Genomic DNA, 21,160 nt, shown 5'->3' on the forward strand with positions numbered 1-21,160 from the left:
TTTTCTGCATGCCTGATCCATTCGTGGTAATCTTTGGACATATGTTGAGACATCCATGTGGTGGAAGCAAAAGTAACACCATATCATGACAAATACTCCAGATTCTTCCTTCCTTCCTTCTGTTGTGCCGACTTTGTGAAGAGTTTTGGGAAGTGATTGAGGAAAAAAAAAAACTAAACTTTAAGTTGATGACAGATATGAGTTCCCACCAGAGGGCGCCATGTAGCTACTTCCAACACCACCGTAGCTCATAGACGGCAATTCGTCTGCTCTCTCAGTCTCCCCGGGCAACGAAGAAACCACAAATTCATTCATTTGGCACCCAGCAAAGAATCCCCACGCAGAGACATCCCCAGTTACACATTTGACCTCCTTTTGATTTGATTAGACTTTCCGATCATTGTCTGAAAAGAAGATCGTTGCTGTTTGTGCGTCACTCATCTTATCCTACAAAACGTTCATTTCCCCAACTGACTGTGAGCTGAAATGATGTTATTTAGTTGGGAGGATCCTCTAAAGACCCCTGCTTGATTGTGTGCTTTGTTAAGTTCAGATTCTGCTTTGCTGGTTTTCCACTGCAGATGAAACCGGTTATTATGTTTGAGGTCAAGTTGACCTCATGCTTTACATTTACTTTAATATGAGCCTACTTATCATTTACTTTTTTTGTCAGATCAGCATTCTGACCAGTGAACAAAGAGCTTCTTGTTTGGTAACAGTCAATGTTTTTTAATGTCTTTCATTCAAAAATTGGGTCATAACAGACCTTTAATTACACATGGAGTCATCCTGACCTGAGCAAGAGCTTCAAAGAATCATTTCTTGAGGTCAGAAGAACCCCAAACCAGGTAACCAAATAGATAAATAGTTTTTTCTCTCATGTTTTCTGATTTTAAACTTTGACTTGAGTCAAATTGACCTTTACGCACAAGAAGGTCATCCACAAAACAAAAAATATGGGATTATACCATCACTATTTTTATCTTTGTCAATGGCATTTCACAGAAGTGGGACTCTGTTTAATAGATACATCCAAACTGGATATTACATCTAACTTTCCAGTTGGAGGGAACCATCTCGTTCCATCACGTTTGGGCAGTTGAATGTCTGTTTAAAGATTAATTCGTCTTTTCGAGCCACAGAAACCGTCAGTCTCCTACAGGTCGCTGCATACCACCGTTGATGCTTTAATTGTTATTTGTTCGTGTCCACTGCTCGTTTCCTCATATATTTGTTTACTTCTGTCTCGTGTTTTGTTTTTATATATATGCATATATTTAACATGCGTCTGTGTTGCTCCCCCACCGTAGCCTTCCACAGTTTCCACGGTACCAATTTAGTCACTGTTGATGCTCCATGCCTTCCACTGTTTTTGGAGTAGGAGGAGGAGGAGGAGGTGGAGAAGGAAAGGGGGGCCGCCTTGTGCGTCAGAAAGTCAAACATGTTCCAGTAACGGACTATATTATCTGCTGCTATTTGCAGTGCGCTGTAGCCAGGCGCCAGACTGAGCCTGAGCACAAACCGGCAGCGCTTTTCTTGTTATTGCTCTTCTGTGATGGAAACGCTCTCAATAGGAATGGCATCTGCAAGGCTGCTGGCACAAAAGAGGTAGGCTCAAGTTGTCTGTTACTTTGGGTGCGCGGCAGTAATGAACGGATTCTTGAATACAGAGGAGATAATTGAGTTTTACATCAGTTGTTGCCTACTTTATTGGACCTCCAGTACTACATGTCGATTTTAAGTTGCACAGACTGCCAGTGTCATTTCAGCACCATAGACACCATAGCAACTTGATGTATTTTTTTTTAGGAAGAGCATTTTTTTTTTTTTTAAAGGTTTAAATAAGCTGTAATTTGTGAATGGCTAGCCAACCTCTTTAATTCTCTTCTATTAATCAAAACATTATCACTCTGTCTAAAAGAACTCTTAAACTGAAAAGTGCTGGTGTATTGTCTGAGCTCATTAACTTCCTTATCTCTATCATTTTCTTCAGGAGTCTAACTCTTTCCCCAGGCACTACGGGCACCGTGCCAAAGACAACACACTCATCTGAACCTCAGCTCTAAGAGGATGGCAGGAGATGTGAGGAGTAACATGGGGATGGGAAATAGATTAAGGTTATATGTGAGACTGTTGGCAGTGAGCGTGTTACTGGGAGATGATCTGAGCTGGCTGGGCCTGAGAGACCAGGCTGGGGTCAATGCCCAGAACAATGAGAGAAGGGTATTAGCACATATCCCAGGCGACATCATTATAGGAGCTCTGTTCTCTGTCCACCACCAACCACCTGCAGACAAGGTACATGTTATGTGTGTTCAAGTGTGTGCGCTCTTTTTTCTCCTTACGTGAGAAATTCTAGTAATCCAGCTGTGCTATACTTTGCTCAGGTCCATGAGCGGAAGTGCGGTGCGGTGCGTGAGCAGTACGGAATCCAGAGAGTGGAGGCCATGATGCACACTCTGGATCGGATTAATGCAGATCCCAATATCCTCCCAAACATCACCCTGGGCTGTGAGATCAGGTCAGAAACCAATCACAAAACTTCTCTGGTTGTTCTTATACATGTGCCATTTAGTTGTTACTGTTGGTCTATGAGTGGACCACATGTTGACACAATGAAAAATTTTGATGCAGACGAAGGGCTAACTGCAACCAATTATGGCTCCTCTTGTTTGTCTGCCAGAGAGACCACAAAGAAAACACTCAGGGTGGGGTAGTACTAATGAAGCAACATTGTTGGTTTCTGCTTTTTATAAAATGTTAAATACGAGGCACTGAGGAAAGGTTTGTCATGTTAACTGCAGTGTAATTTTATTCAGGGTTTTATAGCCTCTAAAATGTTATTCCAGATACATCTTCTCTTTGAATCCAACAATAATAAACTCAGGGAAGAACAAAGGTTAATATTTCTTAATTTGGGTCCAATGTTCTATAGGAACAAAGATTTACAGCTACCATAAGTGCAACCCTTGAAGGAGATGACAAACTTCAAGGCAGAGTGTAGGCAGACAAGAAAACAGGTAATTTAAAAGTAAACGTAATGCAGTACATTTGACAGGCAGGCATCCACAAACAGTCACCAGAAGAAAAAACCTTTTAAGACCCACAGGTCACACCAACAGGGCAATCTGACCTCCTAACAAAGGCTGTCTGGGGACATTGCCTTAAAAATCGGGTTCAGAACATCTCAAGTGGAAGCTACTGCAGCACTTGAAATGCAATAAATACGCTGAAAGAGCTGGTTGCTGCAATCATTCCTCCTCTCCATAAGTGCTGTGAAGTGATCTCTTCCAAGCTCAACCTCACTCTAATAAATGAGGGACAAAATCCAGTCTCCAGCCTCTGTCTTTCACAAAAAACATTCCATAGTGCAGATGAAGCTAATATCAAGCTGATGTTGCTGCTACATGTGGCCAGCAGGAAGTATCTGTCTGCCACAGCTCAGCACGGAAATGCCATTCAGGAGGGGGAAAAAAGGGCAGATTTGTTCTAAAAAGAAGACAGCAGCTTGATTTGACTGACTCAGGCTGCTGAAACCTCACATCAGCTTTGACTGAATTTTGGATTGCAGATTTCTCACTGCTCAAAAAATTGGTGTCAGTCAAGTGGTTCTTTAAAAGCATGAGTCCAAGATTATGTACTTAGAAAGTGTTAAATTGGCTACTCCAAGTTATGTGCCACTTAATTCCACGATGCTCGCCTAAACAAGTGTGAACCCAATCTTTCTACACCAGGGACTCATGCTGGCACTCTGCGGTGGCGTTGGAGCAGAGTATCGAGTTCATTCGGGACACACTGGTGTCCAACGAAGAGGAGGAGAGCCAGGGCAGGTGTACTGCAGAGGCAGGGAGTTTGCTGATGCAGGGGAAGAAGCCCATTGTCGGGCTCATTGGGCCAGGATCCAGCTCCGTGGCCATTCAGGTGCAAAATCTCCTCCAGCTGTTCAACATCCCACAGATAGCATACTCAGCCACAAGCATGGATCTCAGTGACAAGGTAAGACCAATAAACAGAAACAATAAAATCTGATGAAATTTCAAACTTCAAACCTCCACATTGAATTACAAAGTAGCAACATATCGTTGTACAGATACAATAGAAGACAGAATTTTTAAAAATTCTTTTAAGGCAGTTTCTCATTTGGGGTGTAATGAAAATGAACAGCATACTGATTCTTGCTTTTTACTTAAGCTACAGTGTAGACTTTCTAAAATAACTTGTAAAAACACTATCCTGTAGCGATGGTGCAGCTATGCCAAGAGGAAAAGCAGATTTCACATTTTGATGGATTGTTTATCTGAAAGACAGTTTTCAAAACATCAGGAATTTCATGGAAATGGGAAGGCCAGGTAAAATATGCAGCAAGTCTATACCTGATTTGTAATAAACTGTCTAAAACTCTAGTATATAATATGTATCATCTGTGTTTTAGCCAGTGTGCAGTGAATTTAAATTGAGTGGGGAGGTTATTATGGATGCATATGTAACTAGTTGACAGGCTGTCAAGTAGAAACATAGCAAGAAGACAGCCAGACTTGTGAACATTTAATTTCCTTTCAACAGAGCCTGTATAAATATTTCATGAGGGTGGTGCCATCAGATATGCAACAAGCCCGAGCCATGGTGGACATCGTGAAGAGATACAGCTGGAGCTACGTGTCCGCAATACACACAGAGGGTGAGACTGTGTGCATGTGTGTGCTACTGCTTCACAGTTTGCTTTCTGTCATTCTCCTTTCCTTTCTCCCTCTGCCTCTCATTCTAATTTACACACGGATTAAGCAGCATTTATGACCATTACACTGAGGTACCATCACATGCACCTGTAGCTTCTATTGTTGCCTAATACAATTGTCCAGAAGTAAATAGTATCTTTGTGAAGCTTACAGAAGAATTTTTTTTTTTCTTTCACATTAGATCAGAATTGCAGAAACATTTGCATTATTGTGCAATCTGCATCATTGTGAGGAGTGCCAGACAAGGTTCTTTCTTTCAGGTCTTAATTTAAGCAAGCAAGCTTGGAGCTAAATGTTGGATATTTTGGCTCCGTATTTTGGAGCCAAAATAAGCCTGCAGAGATACACAGCACAGCACAGTCACATTCCATGAATAAAGTCATTCTCCTGTTAAACCTCTGATTTCAGTTATCACTGTACATTGCATGGATATGACATTTATATGAAATTAGCTCTGATTATATATTCTCTGTAATGTCAAGGCACATCTGGAAAAGCTTCCCAGAGAACATTTGCTGCAGGCTTTGAACTCTGTGGGTATCATGGCGCTTTCTCCACTGGTTTCAGTGATGCTTTAGCCACTGATCTCATTCTCACAGCAGTTACTCATGATCAGATTTGCATTTTATTTCTCAAATCACCCATAATTTTAGGAAGCAATTAACATATTTGTCTCAAAACAAATTCTTGATGGCTTTTGTGAATACTGGAATCCAAAAGTACAAAATGGCTTAATTTGATTTTTCTTTCTATGCGACTACAAGTGAATCTAATGCAGATAAAAAGCTCCAATTCTTAATCCCAAAGCTATCCCTCACTGCCTGCCGTAGACATTTAGACAACATCAGTGCACAGGGTTAATGCAACTTCTAAAAAATCACTAATCTGACCCATTCAGAAACAACATATATGATACTGGTGTTATTCTCAGTATCAGCCTCAGTATTCAGAACTGTTCCCATCCATTTACTCCTTTTTTTAAAACTCTCAGTGACTCAAAGCCTTATGTTTATGAAATAAATCCCTCTTGATAAGAATAAGTGCTAAATCCTGACTGGATCACTGCAGTTAATTCTGTAAAAATACCAAACGGTTGTTGAGAAAGATTTTTTTACATGCCAAATGTTCATTTCCAGGATAAAACTTCATGTCATGGGTCCCTCTTATTGTAAGAAAAGCCTTAAGTTTTAATGTGTAAGTTGCAGACTGGATGACTGCACATGTCATTCTATGTAACGTTTTGATACTATGTGTAAGTTTGTAAACTAGACATAAGACAACCAAACAAGGCAAACATTCTTTGCAAAAATACCCAGCATTTGAATAGCAAAGATTGTATGCCAGACTCTATTATTGGGTTTCTCATCTCTAAGAATGATGACAAATATATTGTACGTCCTTGGTAGCTCAACAGCACAATGCTATCTGTCAAAAGCAGGTGCGCCTTATGCTTGTTACTCTGCATTGCATTTGCATAAACTAATGACAAGCTTTATGAGCCAGTGAATGATATTAGCTTTAACCCGCACGAACAACCGCAGAACACACAACAAAATTGTCCAAAAATGATAAGGACTAATGCAAAGAAAGAAGAAGCTGCACTGACAGAAGCACAGACATCCCAAGTAAAGAGATGCTATGATTCCACCACCCCATAGGTTAAGATTGCGGTTATGAAACACCGAACTGCTCGTCTTGCTTTTCATTGCATTTTGCCTATACCTGCAGGCAACAATGTAATTCTTATTTACAACAGAAGTTAAAAGCGCCTCTTGGGGATCTAGAACTGGAGGAAAGAAATATTAAAGAATAAAATACAGTAATTACAGTGCATATAGAGTGGCAGCAACATCAGCAACTTTAACAGAGTTGAACCGAGGTGAAAATACAGTGTAAATAATGAAATACTGAGTTACGCTCAAGGAGGCATGCCACATGTGGGAGTAAAAATCGCATGTAGTAATGAAAAGGATACTTCAAACGGTGCCATGCCTGGAGTGAGAGTACAGAAAGTAGGTGACCTCATTCCAGAAAAACAGGGAGGTCTAACCCCCAACAGTTTTACATGGACAGATTCAAATGTTGTGCTGGCATTACACCAGTGTATTTGATTGTCTACGCAGCTTTGTGTCCTATGAGTTAAAAAGTTATTTTACAGTCTAATTTGTTTGTTAGCTTTATTTAGGTAATAAAGCCCAGATTTTGTACATGCACTATTGTGTGTATATGAACACCATTCCGTTCATGTTTTCCCCTCCATAGGTAATTATGGTGAAAGTGGTATGGAGGCATTTAAAGACATGGCAGCAAAGGAAGGGATCTGCATCGCCCATTCCGATAAGATATACAGCAACGCAGGGGAACGGAGCTTTGACAAGCTATTGCAGAAGCTACGAGGCCACCTGCCCAAGGCCAGGGTGGTGGCCTGCTTCTGCGAGGGCATGACGGTCAGAGGCATACTGATGGCCATGAGACGACAGGGTCTGGTGGGAGAGTTTCTGCTGGTTGGAAGGTGAGTGGTGGATTGTGGCGTGTGGAATTCATGACTACATTTCTGACTCATGGACTAGTACTTCAACCTTTTTTAGTGTTGTGCATTAAATTTCCAATTCAGACTCTCTTCAGATGTCCAGCATCATCAGACAAGATGTGTCTGTTGTCATCGGAGCCATCCCTGTCCTCTCATCATCATCCTCATTATCATCTTCATCGCATCCATCAACTTCACGGTGGTCTAGGAAACTGGAGGTATTTTTAATGAATGTTTTTTGTTTGTGATTCACCTGTTGCTGTATTGACAAAGCCAAATCCAACCTGTTCTGTTTTTATTTAGCAATTCAAATTATGCTCACTATGCTTTCACTGTAAAACCCAGTTACAAGCTCCCAAATGGGAAACATCACCCAGCGTGTGCTTTAACAGAACACTCAATTTCTGAAATCATTATGGAAGGTCATACATTAAAAAATGAATTTTTCTATTAGGGAAGTAAAAGCTGGGCATATGGTGCAGAAGAGAAGAGATCTGATTAAAATACACAATAAAATGGAAATAAGTGGGAGAGACGAGGTTGATTTAGCAGGAGGTTTCACTCTCCCTGAAAATAACAAGTTTTATTTTAAGGTTTAGCTCTCTAGCTCACTCTCGTCCCTGGTGTTCTATAAATGCCTTTCCTCATTAGGAGCCACATATGTAGGCTGTCGCTCAAATCTGACAGCAGGAAACATAAAATAACCTTGAACTACATACTGCAAAACACCACGCTCTATATTACCGCACAGAGCTCCCAGACAGATGTGGTGTTGTTGTCTTAGAGATTAGAACCAATTTGTTAAGATGTTTCTCCTTGCTGTTCTGGTTTGAAGGTAATTAGATTTGTGCTGCTGAGGTAGCACATCTGTGCATGTTTTTTTTTTTTAATGCACATTCATTAATGCTATCGAACATGAGTGTGCACTAGTATGTTTGTGAGTCCTGTTAAGAGTTCTGTCCTCCTTCGGCGAAATGTTTTTGACCTTACTTTTTGTTTTTGGCTTTGCTGACCTTCTTCTTATTCTTGTTAGTTACATGGACAAACCATCCTTTTCATGTCATCCTGGAGGATTTTTCAAAAGGTTTGTGTATCTGTGCAGTGCCTGCATAGGTTCCATTTATAGAAAGAGAGAGACTGAACGAGCAGATAATGTTATTTTTGCTTGTTTTCTTTTTGTTGCCAGCCCTGCTTAAGCCTATTTCGAACTGTTGTATCCAAGTCACTGTCAGCTTTCACCTTGGTTTGTTTACAAATCAACAGAAATGTGAAAATTCTTGCACATGACACAAAACGTAATAGAATTAAGATGCTCCAAGAGGCTTTTTCCTCAATATGGGGCAAAAGCACAATTCTTCTCTGTTTTTAGCCAATTATTGGATGGATTTCCATGAATAGACATTCATATTTCCCAGAGGATGAATCTGACAAACATTGGTGATCCTCTTAACGTTTTGTCTGATCCTACTGTGAGGATGACGTTTGTGGTTCTGAGTGCAATGTCCCCTACCATGTTACTGATTGTGAAATTTAGCACCCACATTCATTCTAGCTAGCGTGTGTGTACAGTCTTTATCATTTAATGCGGCTCATCAAACCAAGGTTATTGATACAAAATCCTCTGTCACTGAAATAAACATCAGCACGAATGACTCAAAATCTGTTTTCACACGTTATCAGTAAATCATCATTTGTTTTGCTCCAAGTTAGTTTGGTCAGATTTTTTCCTGGCATTGGCGTGATCCTCCTTAATCCTTGTCAGTGCTACCTCTCCCTGTTGACCACGGGAGGTGCTGTGTTTATCTGAGGAGACATGAGAACGCCTTTATTCAAGTGCTCCAACCAACCACTTGAAGCTGCTAGTGCCTGTAAAGCAACATGATCATCCACTGGCTCACTTGTTGGAGCACCTGACCAAGCCCGAAACGCAGCAACCAACATTGCTTTGGTTGTGGGAGAGTGTTTTTTTCTCAGGCACGCTCTGACAGCTGTTTCACTTTTTTTTTTCTTGTTTTCTTGTTTAGCTTAATTATAGAAATTGACTCCTTTTCAGCCTCAAGTTTGCACCACCACACAGTTCTGAAGTGTCCACTCAGAAAAGATCTGGCTGGATAAGCTGACCAGTATTGTGTTGTATGAAACAAGAGCATAATGTGTTTGTGTGTGTGCGTGAGAGCGCACACGCGCACTCTTGTGTGTGTCTTCAGGCTTGTAGGTGGTGCAGCAACACGCTGCACGCTGCATATTGCCCTCCTAGGTCGATGTGTGGGTTTCAGAGCTCTCGTTCAAGAGTGATTCAAACTATCCAGAGTCAAAGCCCTCCATGCTTTTCATATCCATTCCAGTCTTTTTTATGCCAGTGTACAATTTCTGTGCTCGCTTCTCTAAGGATGTGTTATGAAATGATCTCCTACCTCACCCAGAGAACCAGGCATCATGAAAAAAAAAAAAAACCACCCACACAGCCGTTGTGTAACTCCAGCTCGGTTATCGAAGTTTTCAAAAATGACTTATTGTGGCTTTTTTTATCAGTTAGAAAGAAAAGAGCGTATTTCTTTGTGTCGGTGAGATGTCCGTGTTTACATGTATGCACATATGTGGAGGTGTAATCAACCTTTTTGTCTTTGATGATTGTAGACAAGACTGTCCAGTGGGAAAGATAACAGAATGAATAAATAGCAACTGTGTCTGCAGATGCTGCAGTCTGCTGGTGTTTGTCTGGCATTTAAAGTTTAGCATCAGAGGGCGTAATACCAAACTGCCTTTATGTAGAATTAAACCGATACTTAATCATTTACATAACATTCTCGAGTTGACAAATTAACATACCCTCCATCTTTGTCAGATTTAAAAATATATTAACAGACAGGCTCAAAGGAAGAGTACATTTCTGCAATGCAGGGCATGTATCTGCACCGAGGTATTTGCTCCTTAAATTGTTAAAATAAAATAAATCAGTATGGTTTTCATTGCGAGCGCATGTCAACGAACTTCACAGATAATGAGCCTACAGAGATCCAATTAATCAGCACACAGGCGCAAACTTTGCAAACAAAGTTACCATGGAAGCAGTACATACAAAATAGAGTATAAAAAAACAAAATGACATGTTGACAAGAGAGGACATAACATACAAGTCCTCCGAGCATGGTCGAACTTCGATCCCTGTTAGTTTATTACAAGGCTTCTTTGCACATGAACATCATTAGAAAAAAAACATTCCATATTTCTTCAACTCTATTTTCATCACCTGCTGAGTCGTGTGTTGGTACATCTGAGTCATCATGGTAAATATTTTATTCTACTGTAGCTAACGGCAGAGCAGCCATTAGGCTCATTTTGCAAGGCACCACCTGTCTCCTTCAATCTGTGTTAAAAATGCAATCATAGAGTGTGTTATTTTACTTTTTACTTACCCTAATCCTGTATTTTTATCAAACCTTGATATCTGAAATATTTCCCCAAAGTGATTTTTAATAAGAGCTTATGTTTCTTATTTCAAAACATCTGAGCTTCCTTGTTATCCTCCTGTTAGGATAACCAAGATGCTGTAATTATATAGCATTTACAGTATGTATACCAATTGGTTTCTGCAAAAATTAGAAAACCTTTTCATAAAAATATGCTGCATACATCCACTATAAATGTTTGTCTGTACACATTAAACTATAAAGTCTTACTGGGATCCTTACTCCACCCTTCTGTCCAGTGATGGCTGGGCTGACAGGTACGATGTGACCGACGGCTACCAGAAAGAGGCAGCGGGTGGAATCACTATAAAGCTGAAGTCAGCGTATGTGACCTGGTTTGACAATTATTACCTGAACCTGAAGCCTGATGCCAACTTAAGAAATCCTTGGTTCCCCGAGTTCTGGCAGCATCGTTTCCAGTGCAGGCTGAGGGGGCATCCACAGGAGAACAGCAAGTACAACCGCACCTGCACCTGTGAGTACCTTGCAAAGATCACGACTCACACACACATTCACCTCCATACACTTGTCATCTAGTCTATATTCACACCCTCAAATTTTCGCAGGTTCATCGATATCGATTGATTGGGTTTCTCCTTATGAGCAGGTCTCTGTTCTCCACAGGGAGAGAGTCTCTGCGACAACACTATGCCCAAGACACCAAGATGGGTTTTGTCATAAATGCAATCTACTCCATGGCTTATGGCCTGCATGCCATGCAGGAAGCCCTCTGTCCGGGATACAAGGTACATTAATGAACAGTGTGAACATTTGCGTGCTTCCACATTGAGCCTGACAGTGTGTGCCTCCTCCTTTGGCGCCAGGGTTTGTGTGAAAACATGCGGCCCATTGATGGACGCAAGCTGCTTGAATTCCTGATGAAAACCAACTTTACCGGCGTATCTGGAGAGAGCATCCTGTTTGACCAGAATGGAGACTCACCTGGCAGGTAAGGATAATGATGATGATGAAAGAAGAAAGGAAAGGAAGGAAGATGAAATAAATCTTAAATGTATGTATTTGCTGATTCATTTCAGGTATGAGATAATGAACTTCAAGCACATAGGCGAGGACGAGTACTCCTACATCCACGTGGGAAGCTGGGATCAGGGTGGCCTGAAGATGAACGATGAGGAGATCTGGAGCAACAACACTGACATCATCCAGTCGGTCTGCTCCGAGCCCTGCCAGAAAGCACAGATAAAAGTACACACCCCTTTAACGCTCACCCTTGACATAAATGTGTTTTAAAATCAACAAGCTCTGCTGAATTTCTTAAAACTTATTCATCACTATCATTATTGTTATTATTATTATTGCATTTATAATCTACATTGTTGTTAAGTTTTGCTGATGTTATCAGCTGTTTCGAACCAAAAGGCATAGTTTCATATATACTTGCTTGACTATAAACCAGATATCACAGTTTTACTGAAGAAAAGTGTCAAGCAGGGCCCACACAGCAGCCCTAACTGTAAGTTTGCAATCTAAAATATCAGTCCAGTCAGATCTTCACGTACCTCATCGGGGGCCACTCAGCGAAGCTCTTTGTTCAAGCGTTAATCATGTCCCATCTGGGCTTTTGTAACTCCCTGCAGACTGTCCAAATCATCGAGAACGTTACAGTCTGCCCCCTCTTTACCATCCCAACATTAAATTCTTCCCACACACTCCACTCTGACTACCTGTAATATGGCAATAGGGAATTCAGAACTCCAGTACCTTGCATAAGATTTTAAGGAGATGTGCTTGTTCATTCTTCCTAACCTCAAACCCCCAGACCTCACACTCCCAAGCACACTTTGACTCAAATTTGTGCTGATCTTGACAATATATAGGAGTCATCCCCTACTTCCTATCATACTGGCAATGCATTTCCTGTCTCACAGTTCCTACTATCACAGGGCTGACATGTGATCACACTCAAGGACAACATATGATTTCCATATCTCCTGACCTGCATGTCATCAGTGAGAGGAAAGTGGAGCACCGGAGCCCCAGACAAACGTGCAAAGCCTGACAAAAGCTGAGAACTGAACCCAGAACTTTCTGCAAGTGACAGCACGGATCTGTGAACCGCCATGCCTCCATGATGCCACCAACGGTTTTTCTGTTTTTTTCCATACGTGTTTCTTTTGTTCTTCTTTTGCTCCCCTGGTGAAGAAATCCTCATTTCCCTGCTCTACAGGGCTGTGAAAGTGTAAGATTAGCTACAGAAAAGTGCCATTGGAGCTTTGAGACCTTTCCACCCTTTCACAGTGTGTGTGTGTGTGTCTGTGTATGTCTATGTCCATCTGTGTGCATGTCTCCAGGTGATCCGTAAAGGAGAGGTGAGCTGCTGTTGGACTTGCACTCCCTGCAAGGAGAACGAGTTTGTCTTTGACGAGTACACTTGTCGAGCCTGTGTCCTCGGCTCCTGGCCCACAGATGACCTCACTGGTAAATGTTACTTCACTTGTCTGTCTGTTACTTTACAAATACAAGATTTTCAAACAGGCCTGAAGAGCCTTGAATCTGGGTCACACACTCATGGTTTACCCAAAATCTCCTTACATCCCACGTACACAAACTGGCAAACATTCAGAACTAAGACACACTCAACACAAATACTAATGTACTGTTTACACACCAATAGAATTTTTTCTATGGTTGCCAGAATGCAGGATTTGGCTGAAGCCAGATTTCCTAACTCCAAAGTCTATGAAAACTCTTTGACCCCTTTCTTGCTCTTTTGTAACCAGTTGTTGTTTCCCACAAGGTTTCTGTTTCTCTGTAGTTTGAAAAACATAAAATTCCTTTTCATGTGCATTCCCCTTCAGAGAGCAGAAGGGTCTTCATCCTGTTATCACTCTGCTCTGTCTCCCTGTGATCCCTTTAATGTTTCTCAACAAACTGCCTCATCTCTCATGACCCCACTATATCATAAACTTAAGATTTTACACAGGAGTTTTGTTGTTGACGCTAAAGAGAGAATTTCTTTTGCCACATCCACATCAAGTTGCTGTTATGTAAACACACAAATGCACATCCTTTCACTATCACTCTTGCAGACAAATCTAAAGATTGCTTGAAAGTTTCTGTGTCTCTCTCTGTATCCCACAGGTTGTGAACCTATCCCGGTGCAGTATGTGCGTTGGGGGGATCCAGAGCCCATCGCTGCTGTGGTCTTCTCCTGTCTGGGCCTCATGGCTACACTTTTTGTTACCTCTGTCTTTATCAAGTAATTATATTGAACAGCTTTACTCATCATGTACGCCTACATGCGGATGTAAGAATTGATCCGGTTTGGGTTGATGTGGCAATAACATTTAACAATACAAAATGGGTTAACTTTACCTAATGCCCAGGTGTAGAAAAGCCCACCAAGACACAGGTATGCTTTGACCTACTGTTGGGTTATTTTGCCAAACTAAAATCTACTCTAGCTTCTCTTAAACTTATTTATCACTACCGAATATTGCTTATAAATGTATCCTTTATAATTTTGAATCATTTTGTCCAGCTAATTAATTTGTGATAATTTTAAGGTAAAACTCTATTAGCCCTCCCCCAGCTATCTTTTACCAATTTTGTGCACACAGCTATAATTTGATCACACTATAGATTTTGGGACACTCCTGTGGTCAAGTCATCCAGTCGCGAGCTCTGCTACATCATCCTGGCCGGAATATGCCTGGGCTACCTGTGCACCTTCAGCCTTATCGCCAAGCCCCACATAGTCTACTGTTACCTCCAGCGGCTGGGAATTGGCCTGTCTCCTGCCATGAGCTACTCTGCTCTAGTCACCAAGGTACTTTTTTCTGTTCTGATACCAGTAGACAAGGAAACAAATACACGCAGTCAGTATCATGTCGTATCAGTATCGTATCTCTCTTTCTCCCGTTTTTGACACACCTCCATGTGAAACGGGATGATGGGAGCAAGAGGCACGTGAATAGAAAGTTCAGCAGTCAGCAGAACAAAACTGCGATGTGTACACTGAATGTAGCTGCTGAGGAACATTCACTACTTTCATTACACATTCCTACAGATGACAACAAAGAAGACCGTTTTCAGGATACTGTATATGTTGAAGTTGGCACTGAACAGCCACATTTGATCAGACATCTTGTCTACCGTCTTAGTCCAATGCTTCTGTGGTTTTTAGCATAAATAGAAGGGCATCTAAGGATAAGGACAGGCCTAAAAGAATTACCTCCACAGATTGGGTGATGGCCAATAGTACAGGAGTTAAGGTAGAAGATGAGGATCTCTGTGTGGGCTGAGGCTGTTGTTTAAGATCTGGGAACTGAAACAAGGATTATTGTTCTGAATCAGTTCGAGCAGTATTATTCACAGTCGATGTAAGTGATGCCTTCATAACCATTTGATCTATTTTTGATCCAGACCAACCGTATAGCACGGATCCTGGCAGGCAGCAAGAAGAAGATCTGCACCAAGAAACCGCGCTTTATGTCCGCCTGCGCACAATTGGTCATTGCCTTCCTACTCATACTGCTGCAGCTGGGGATTATTGTGGCACTTCTTATCATCGAGCCACCACAGGTGTGTGTGTGTGTTTTACAATATGGGGGACGTTTAATTACATTTATTTATAAATGTAATAAAGCAACCTCTTCCTTTCTCCTCTTTCAGGTGGTCTATGACTACCCCAGTATCCGTGAGGTACACTTGATCTGCAATCTGACCACTCTGGGGGTGGTGGCGCCTCTGGGCTACAATGGTCTGCTCATCCTTAGCTGCACCTTTTACGCCTTCAAGGTACTTCATTATACATTGTACCTCTATGTTTTTCTTTCTTAGCACTGAGAGCTTTTCTTTGTTTTCATCCTCATCCATCCTGTCCTTTCTACTTCAACTTACGCTGCTTTAAAAGTTATATTCTCTCTTTTGTCCTACAGACTCGTAATGTTCCGGCTAATTTTAATGAGGCCAAGTATATTGCCTTCACCATGTACACCACCTGTATTATTTGGCTGGCCTTTGTTCCTATTTACTTTGGTTCCAACTACAAGATCATAACCATGTGCTTTAGTGTCAGCCTCAGTGCCACAGTGGCTCTCTGCTGCATGTTTGTCCCAAAGGTAAGAAACATACTTACACAACTCACATACTTTCACACAAAGTTACATTGAAAAACCGACATGGTTCTAAGAATTTCTCCCGTTCCTTTTTGTAGGAATCATTTTTTATACCATTTTTATTAATAGTTTGTTCACTTTCATGGTCAGGTGTACATCATGCTCGCTAAGCCTGAGAAGAATGTCCGTAGTGCTTTCACAACATCCACCGTGGTGCGCATGCACGTGGGTGATGCCAAGAAAGCTGCCAAGTCTGGCAAATCCTCTAGCAGCATGGCCAACTTATTTCGACGCAGTGGGTCCTCACAAGATAACATCAGGTATGTGAGGGAAACTAAGTGGGTATTAGGCTATGAATAAATTAACGCCTCAGTGTCTAGTACCCAGTGTAATAAGGGGTTAGTTTAAGAAAACATTTCCTTAATTAAAGTAGTTCTCATTAAGTTTCTACTCAATGTACAATATATATGTTATATAAACTGGATTTAATCTTTGAAAGGATGTTGTCTCCAACACACGTCCCCAACATATAAAAATAAGGGAAAAGGCTTCTTTTTTCAACTGCTACCTATATAAAATGTGGCAGAAAAGTGAGTCAGATCCCTCATTTTTATTGCATGCAGTCCATCACATTGAATGATCCATTGCGTATTATGTTTAATTTGTAACGTACGCCTAATTACGGCATCTATCAAACAAACTTTTTTTTTCTTTGTTGATTTTGGCCACATCAAGGTAAAAATCCTTGGTTTGCGTTGCAGTCACCTAACTTTTTATCCTAGGGAAGGATTTAATTAGTAATGATGTTGGGTAAGGATAAAGTCCAGCAGAAGGGGTAAGAGGGAGAAAGTGCAAGCAATAGAATGAAACTGCTTGGTTTATTATCAGGCAATCTAAACTGCTCTTTTTGTGGCCATATACTGAAGTTGTTTCTGTCCACAAGTTCCAAGAACAAAACCATCACTGCTCCTTCTCAAACTGTCTTTGGTAAATCAGAGCTTGAATCCACCACAACAGGCTGGATATGCCAAGAAAAACTGCTCCCTGAGCTGCGAAAAGACTAGCTCATTTGGGTTAAGTACTCCCAGAGGAGACCCACTGCCTTTAAAGATTTCTCTTTCCAGGGAAGATAAAAGAAAATGAAGGGAGACATGAAATTAAACAGAAGGCAGAAGATAGAATGGGGGATGCTAGAAGAGAAGAAGTAGAACATGAACCTCGATGTATATGGGTGGTGGGTTATCCTGATATTTTTTCATTATACAGTATACATCATATATCTTTACATGTAATCTCTTGCAGTTTACAGAAGACACACAGGAATACACAGCATCACTCGTGGATCTGCTGTATTTATCATTAATTTTCAAACGACAACTGGTATCTGTCTTTAATGTTTTACAGTTCCAATGGGAAATCAGTGACCTGGGTGCAGACTGAGCGCAGCTACAGACCAAACCTGTGGAAGAGGATGTCATTCCATGTCAAGAAAAAGGAAGCCGTCGAGGTGAACCAGACAGCCATTATTAAGCCCTTCTCTAAAGAGGGAGATACACCTGCGGACACTGGTGTCAAAGAGCAGTACGAAGAGCCACAGGGGTCTCAGCCCTTCACCTGCTCACCCTCTCAGTCACCTCTGCTCACTATCAGCCAGCATGCAGCAAAGGCAAGGAGCTTCCAGGGAGGGGAGGATGGAGAGGAGGCTCAAGCTTTACCCACCTACGTCCCCGAGCACCCTGCTGGGGTCAGAAGAAGAGGTGTTGACAACAGCCAGGGTGCTGGTATGATTGATGGTGGGGACATTAGCATCATAGGTGTGGGTGACATCGGCATAGGGATGATTGGCGGCCAACCTCAGGGTACCACCATCATGGACCAAATCAGCTCTGTGGTCAACCGTTTTACTGCCAACATCAGCGAGCTGAACACCATGATGCTGCCAGGCGGAGTCCCCGTCAGCCCCACCACCACCACTGCACTGCCCGTGGTCGCAGACGCTGTCCCCTGCCCACCTCAGTACCTCCCATCCAGGAGCAGACAAACCACCTCCACAGTCACCACATACGCCGAGGTGGCAGCTGTCTCCAGTTTCTGTGAGAATCGACAAGCAGGTAAGATTTATGACCACCTGGCCGGGACTTGCGTGAGCAGCAGACGAGCGAAGGATATGGAGGAGTTGGTGGCTTTGACGCCTCCCTCCCCATTTAGAGACTCATCGCTGAGCTCCGATGCCAGCTCTCCCCCCTCGATGTCCCCTGCCTCTGAGGCTGAATATGACCAGCTGCTGCTGAAACACTTCAGCCAGAGCTCATCTTCTCTCTAAACATTTTCTCTCTGCAACATTTCCACCTTGTTTATGCTCTTTTTGGAGTATTTTATTCTCCGAAAGAACTGGACCAAACTCTTAAATGCCTTTTTACATGTGATTTTTCTGAATGGTTAAGCAGTTTTTGAAATGTGTTTCCATTCTTGCATTGGATTAAACCACCGACACCTGCCTCCATCGAGTAGACTGACAGAAACATACCAGTGGCAAGCCTGCAAATACTAAATGCTGAAATTAAGCTGAGCAATGTCAGTGCTTCATCTTTTGTCTCCAAGTGAGTTTGAGAAACTTGACAAACTGAGACACACATACGGGCATTTTATAGACTTTTAAATGATACAGGTTTCTAACTCAGTTTAAAACTTTCCAGACTCCAAAGAAATACTGATAAGCTGAGAAAACAAATGTAAAATCACCAATTACCTTTTCATTTCATTATAAAGTGGATACCAATCGTAAGTAGGAAGAATTACCAAATATTTATGTTCAGCGTTTCTTTGATTTATGCCAAAAATGGCTCATATATTTAATCTCAAAATGCCATTAGATATTTTTAGGTTATTAGAACAATAAAGATAGCTCCATTTTTTTTATGTTATTTTTTGTTTGTTTGTTTCTGTATCATTTATTATCCTTATCAACACAGAAAGCATGATTTGGGTTTTTTTTTGCTAATATTATTGCTGCTGACTTTCTGTATATGTAATGTTTCCATCAGTAACAAATTGCTCCATGTTTAATATTTTGACATCCAGGTGTATACAGATTCTCTCAGCATGAAGCCAGAAGAAGATAGCTCAAGTAACTACCTGAAATCAGAAGGTCAAACTTGACTTATTTGTTCTGGCCCCCAATTTCTCGCCAGTCCCTGAAGACGTAAGGGAGCATTTTGTATCCTCAAGGACAAAGTGTACAGATTCTGCATTATGCAGTGCAGATTTTTGTTGTGGAGAGTTTTCAGTGACCTTCCCTTTTCATGGAAAGAGAATATTAACTGAGAATAAAACCATCCTGAGTGGGCAGGAGCTCTCTAGGGAATGTAAGACATTGTCTCAGTGGATGCAACATCAAGTGTCTAACCCACAAAGAGCTTATGGACTACTTGGATATCTCCTTTAAATCTTTTCTTTAGATGTGGCTTAGCTGAATGTACGATAAGTTACCGTTTGAAGTGGACCAAAATGATCTTCCACCTCAGGATGTGTCTAAACCAAAAAACTTTCCGACTTCAGCTCCTATCTGCTGGGTGAGCACCGTCATCTGTTTTCAATTTGCATGATGTCAAGATTAGTTTGCACTCTTTAAGTTCTATTTGTAATGAAATACTTTTTAATATTGTACATGTCAAACCAATTAAGGTTAGTAGAAGCAGTAGCAAAGTAATGATACAATTAGTGATACTCATGTTTTTAAGCTTTTTAAGGAGAGAAGTAAACTGAAAGTGTGCCAGATTTTGCAGACGTGTATTGTGAAACAGTTTGTTTCCAGCCTGGCTTTTTGCCTACATATGTGCCAACGTCTCACTGCAGTAAATTACATTGTGTTTCTAAAAATGGGCTCACATTGAGAATCTTGCTGTGAGTCCACTTAGAGTCTTTCAGGCATTACAAGGATAATATTTTTTATAATATTTTATGACATCTTGACTATGTTGTTTCTTATGCTTGAATATGTTCAATTAACTTTTTTTATTTCTTATTTGTATCTACAGTTTGGCCTCTGAGGATGTAGATTAAACGATAGTATGGATTCAGAGGCTGGCAGATGTAACTGATAATCACGTGGGAGTTAGCTTGTGTTTTTCTGTAGGTTTACATGGGCAGTTCATGTTTTTTTTATTTTAATGTGCAGTATTTTATTTTTACTGGTTTTGAATGTTAGAGTCATAGATAGTTGCCATATTTGCATGCAGGTTTTTGCCATCTGAAATTTACTACTCTTTATTCCACTAATTTACTGACATAATCTGCAGAAGTCTGTCTTGCTCTTATCTCTTCATCTGCTTTCCAGATAGACAGAATTTACTATTTATACTTGTGCTGCATTAAAGTTTTCCATCCAAAATTTGATATGTTTTTAACTCTTCATTACAATTATAGGAATAATATTTTATCTCTTTAAAAATCTAAAATTACTCTGGAAGAAAAGTTCTCAAAATGTAAAATGAAATAATTATATGTACTTGTTAACTTTCTTTAAGCTACAATTTTATAAAAATAGGTGTTTTATTTTCCTTTGATGGATAGCTCATTTTTGAATGACACTTAAGAGCAGAATGTTTGTCATGCTTCAAGGAGTCACGTTTCCTTTTAATGCTGAGAACTGGATCGTGTGCAGTGTTATTTTTACACTTCCTGAGTCGATGTTACTTATGAACCTTTTCTAAATAAGAAGATAATTGTGTCAAATCACAGTGCGATAATTAATAAACCTAATGGGAAATAGGGTTTCTAGGGCACCCTTTATTAAATAACATGTGATATAATTTCATATGCCATAAATTGTAGACCAAAATTGTTCTGTGAAATTAAGATTTGCAAGGCAGTGGGCAAAGTTTATTCATAGTGTAAGAACATAATAGGTTCAATGAGCCCAGGGAGGGTGCAACACCTCAACAGACCAACTCATTGTTTATCCTAAAAATATGATGGCTGGATCTAAATTCTACACTCACTGATGAAAACAGGAACGCTTCTTAATACAACAACACCCCAACCTACAGCCTCAAAAGGACCATAAAGCTGAATCAACACCTTTAACGAACACTGAACATTATCACGAACTTATTATTGCAGAACCTACTAAAGTGCTTTCGGCATAAACAGATTTCTACAGATCATAGTCTGTATACAAACACGCTGCATGCTGGAAGAGGTTACCATTCTGGACCTGGAGGCATTTTATGCTTTCTCTCACTCCTACAGACCACTTTACATTCACACAATTAAAATCTCATATGGCTTGAAAGCATGGGGGTTGAGACTTTGCAAGAATGTACTGTATGTATAATAGCAACT

General features: G+C 40.8%; 1 protein-coding gene across 1 annotated transcript; it reads left to right on the forward strand.

Moving 5' to 3' along the window:
• Positions 1–877: 877 nt before the first annotated feature.
• grm5a (glutamate receptor, metabotropic 5a) lies at positions 878–18,220 on the forward strand. The gene is made up of 18 exons (XM_046410261.1): positions 878–1,608; positions 1,994–2,298; positions 2,388–2,521; positions 3,735–3,996; positions 4,564–4,678; positions 6,999–7,248; positions 10,976–11,211; positions 11,361–11,482; positions 11,561–11,685; positions 11,774–11,942; positions 13,049–13,175; positions 13,839–13,956; positions 14,340–14,526; positions 15,123–15,281; positions 15,372–15,497; positions 15,638–15,820; positions 15,968–16,137; positions 17,222–18,220. The coding sequence occupies exons 2-18, from the start codon at positions 2,071–2,073 to the stop codon at positions 18,138–18,140; spliced, it is 3,630 nt and encodes a 1,209-aa protein (XP_046266217.1). The 5' UTR covers positions 878–1,608; positions 1,994–2,070; the 3' UTR covers positions 18,141–18,220.
• Positions 18,221–21,160: the final 2,940 nt, after the last annotated feature.

This window comes from Scatophagus argus, chromosome 14 (assembly GCF_020382885.2).
Source record: "Scatophagus argus isolate fScaArg1 chromosome 14, fScaArg1.pri, whole genome shotgun sequence".
Lineage (NCBI taxonomy): Eukaryota > Metazoa > Chordata > Actinopteri > Scatophagidae > Scatophagus > Scatophagus argus.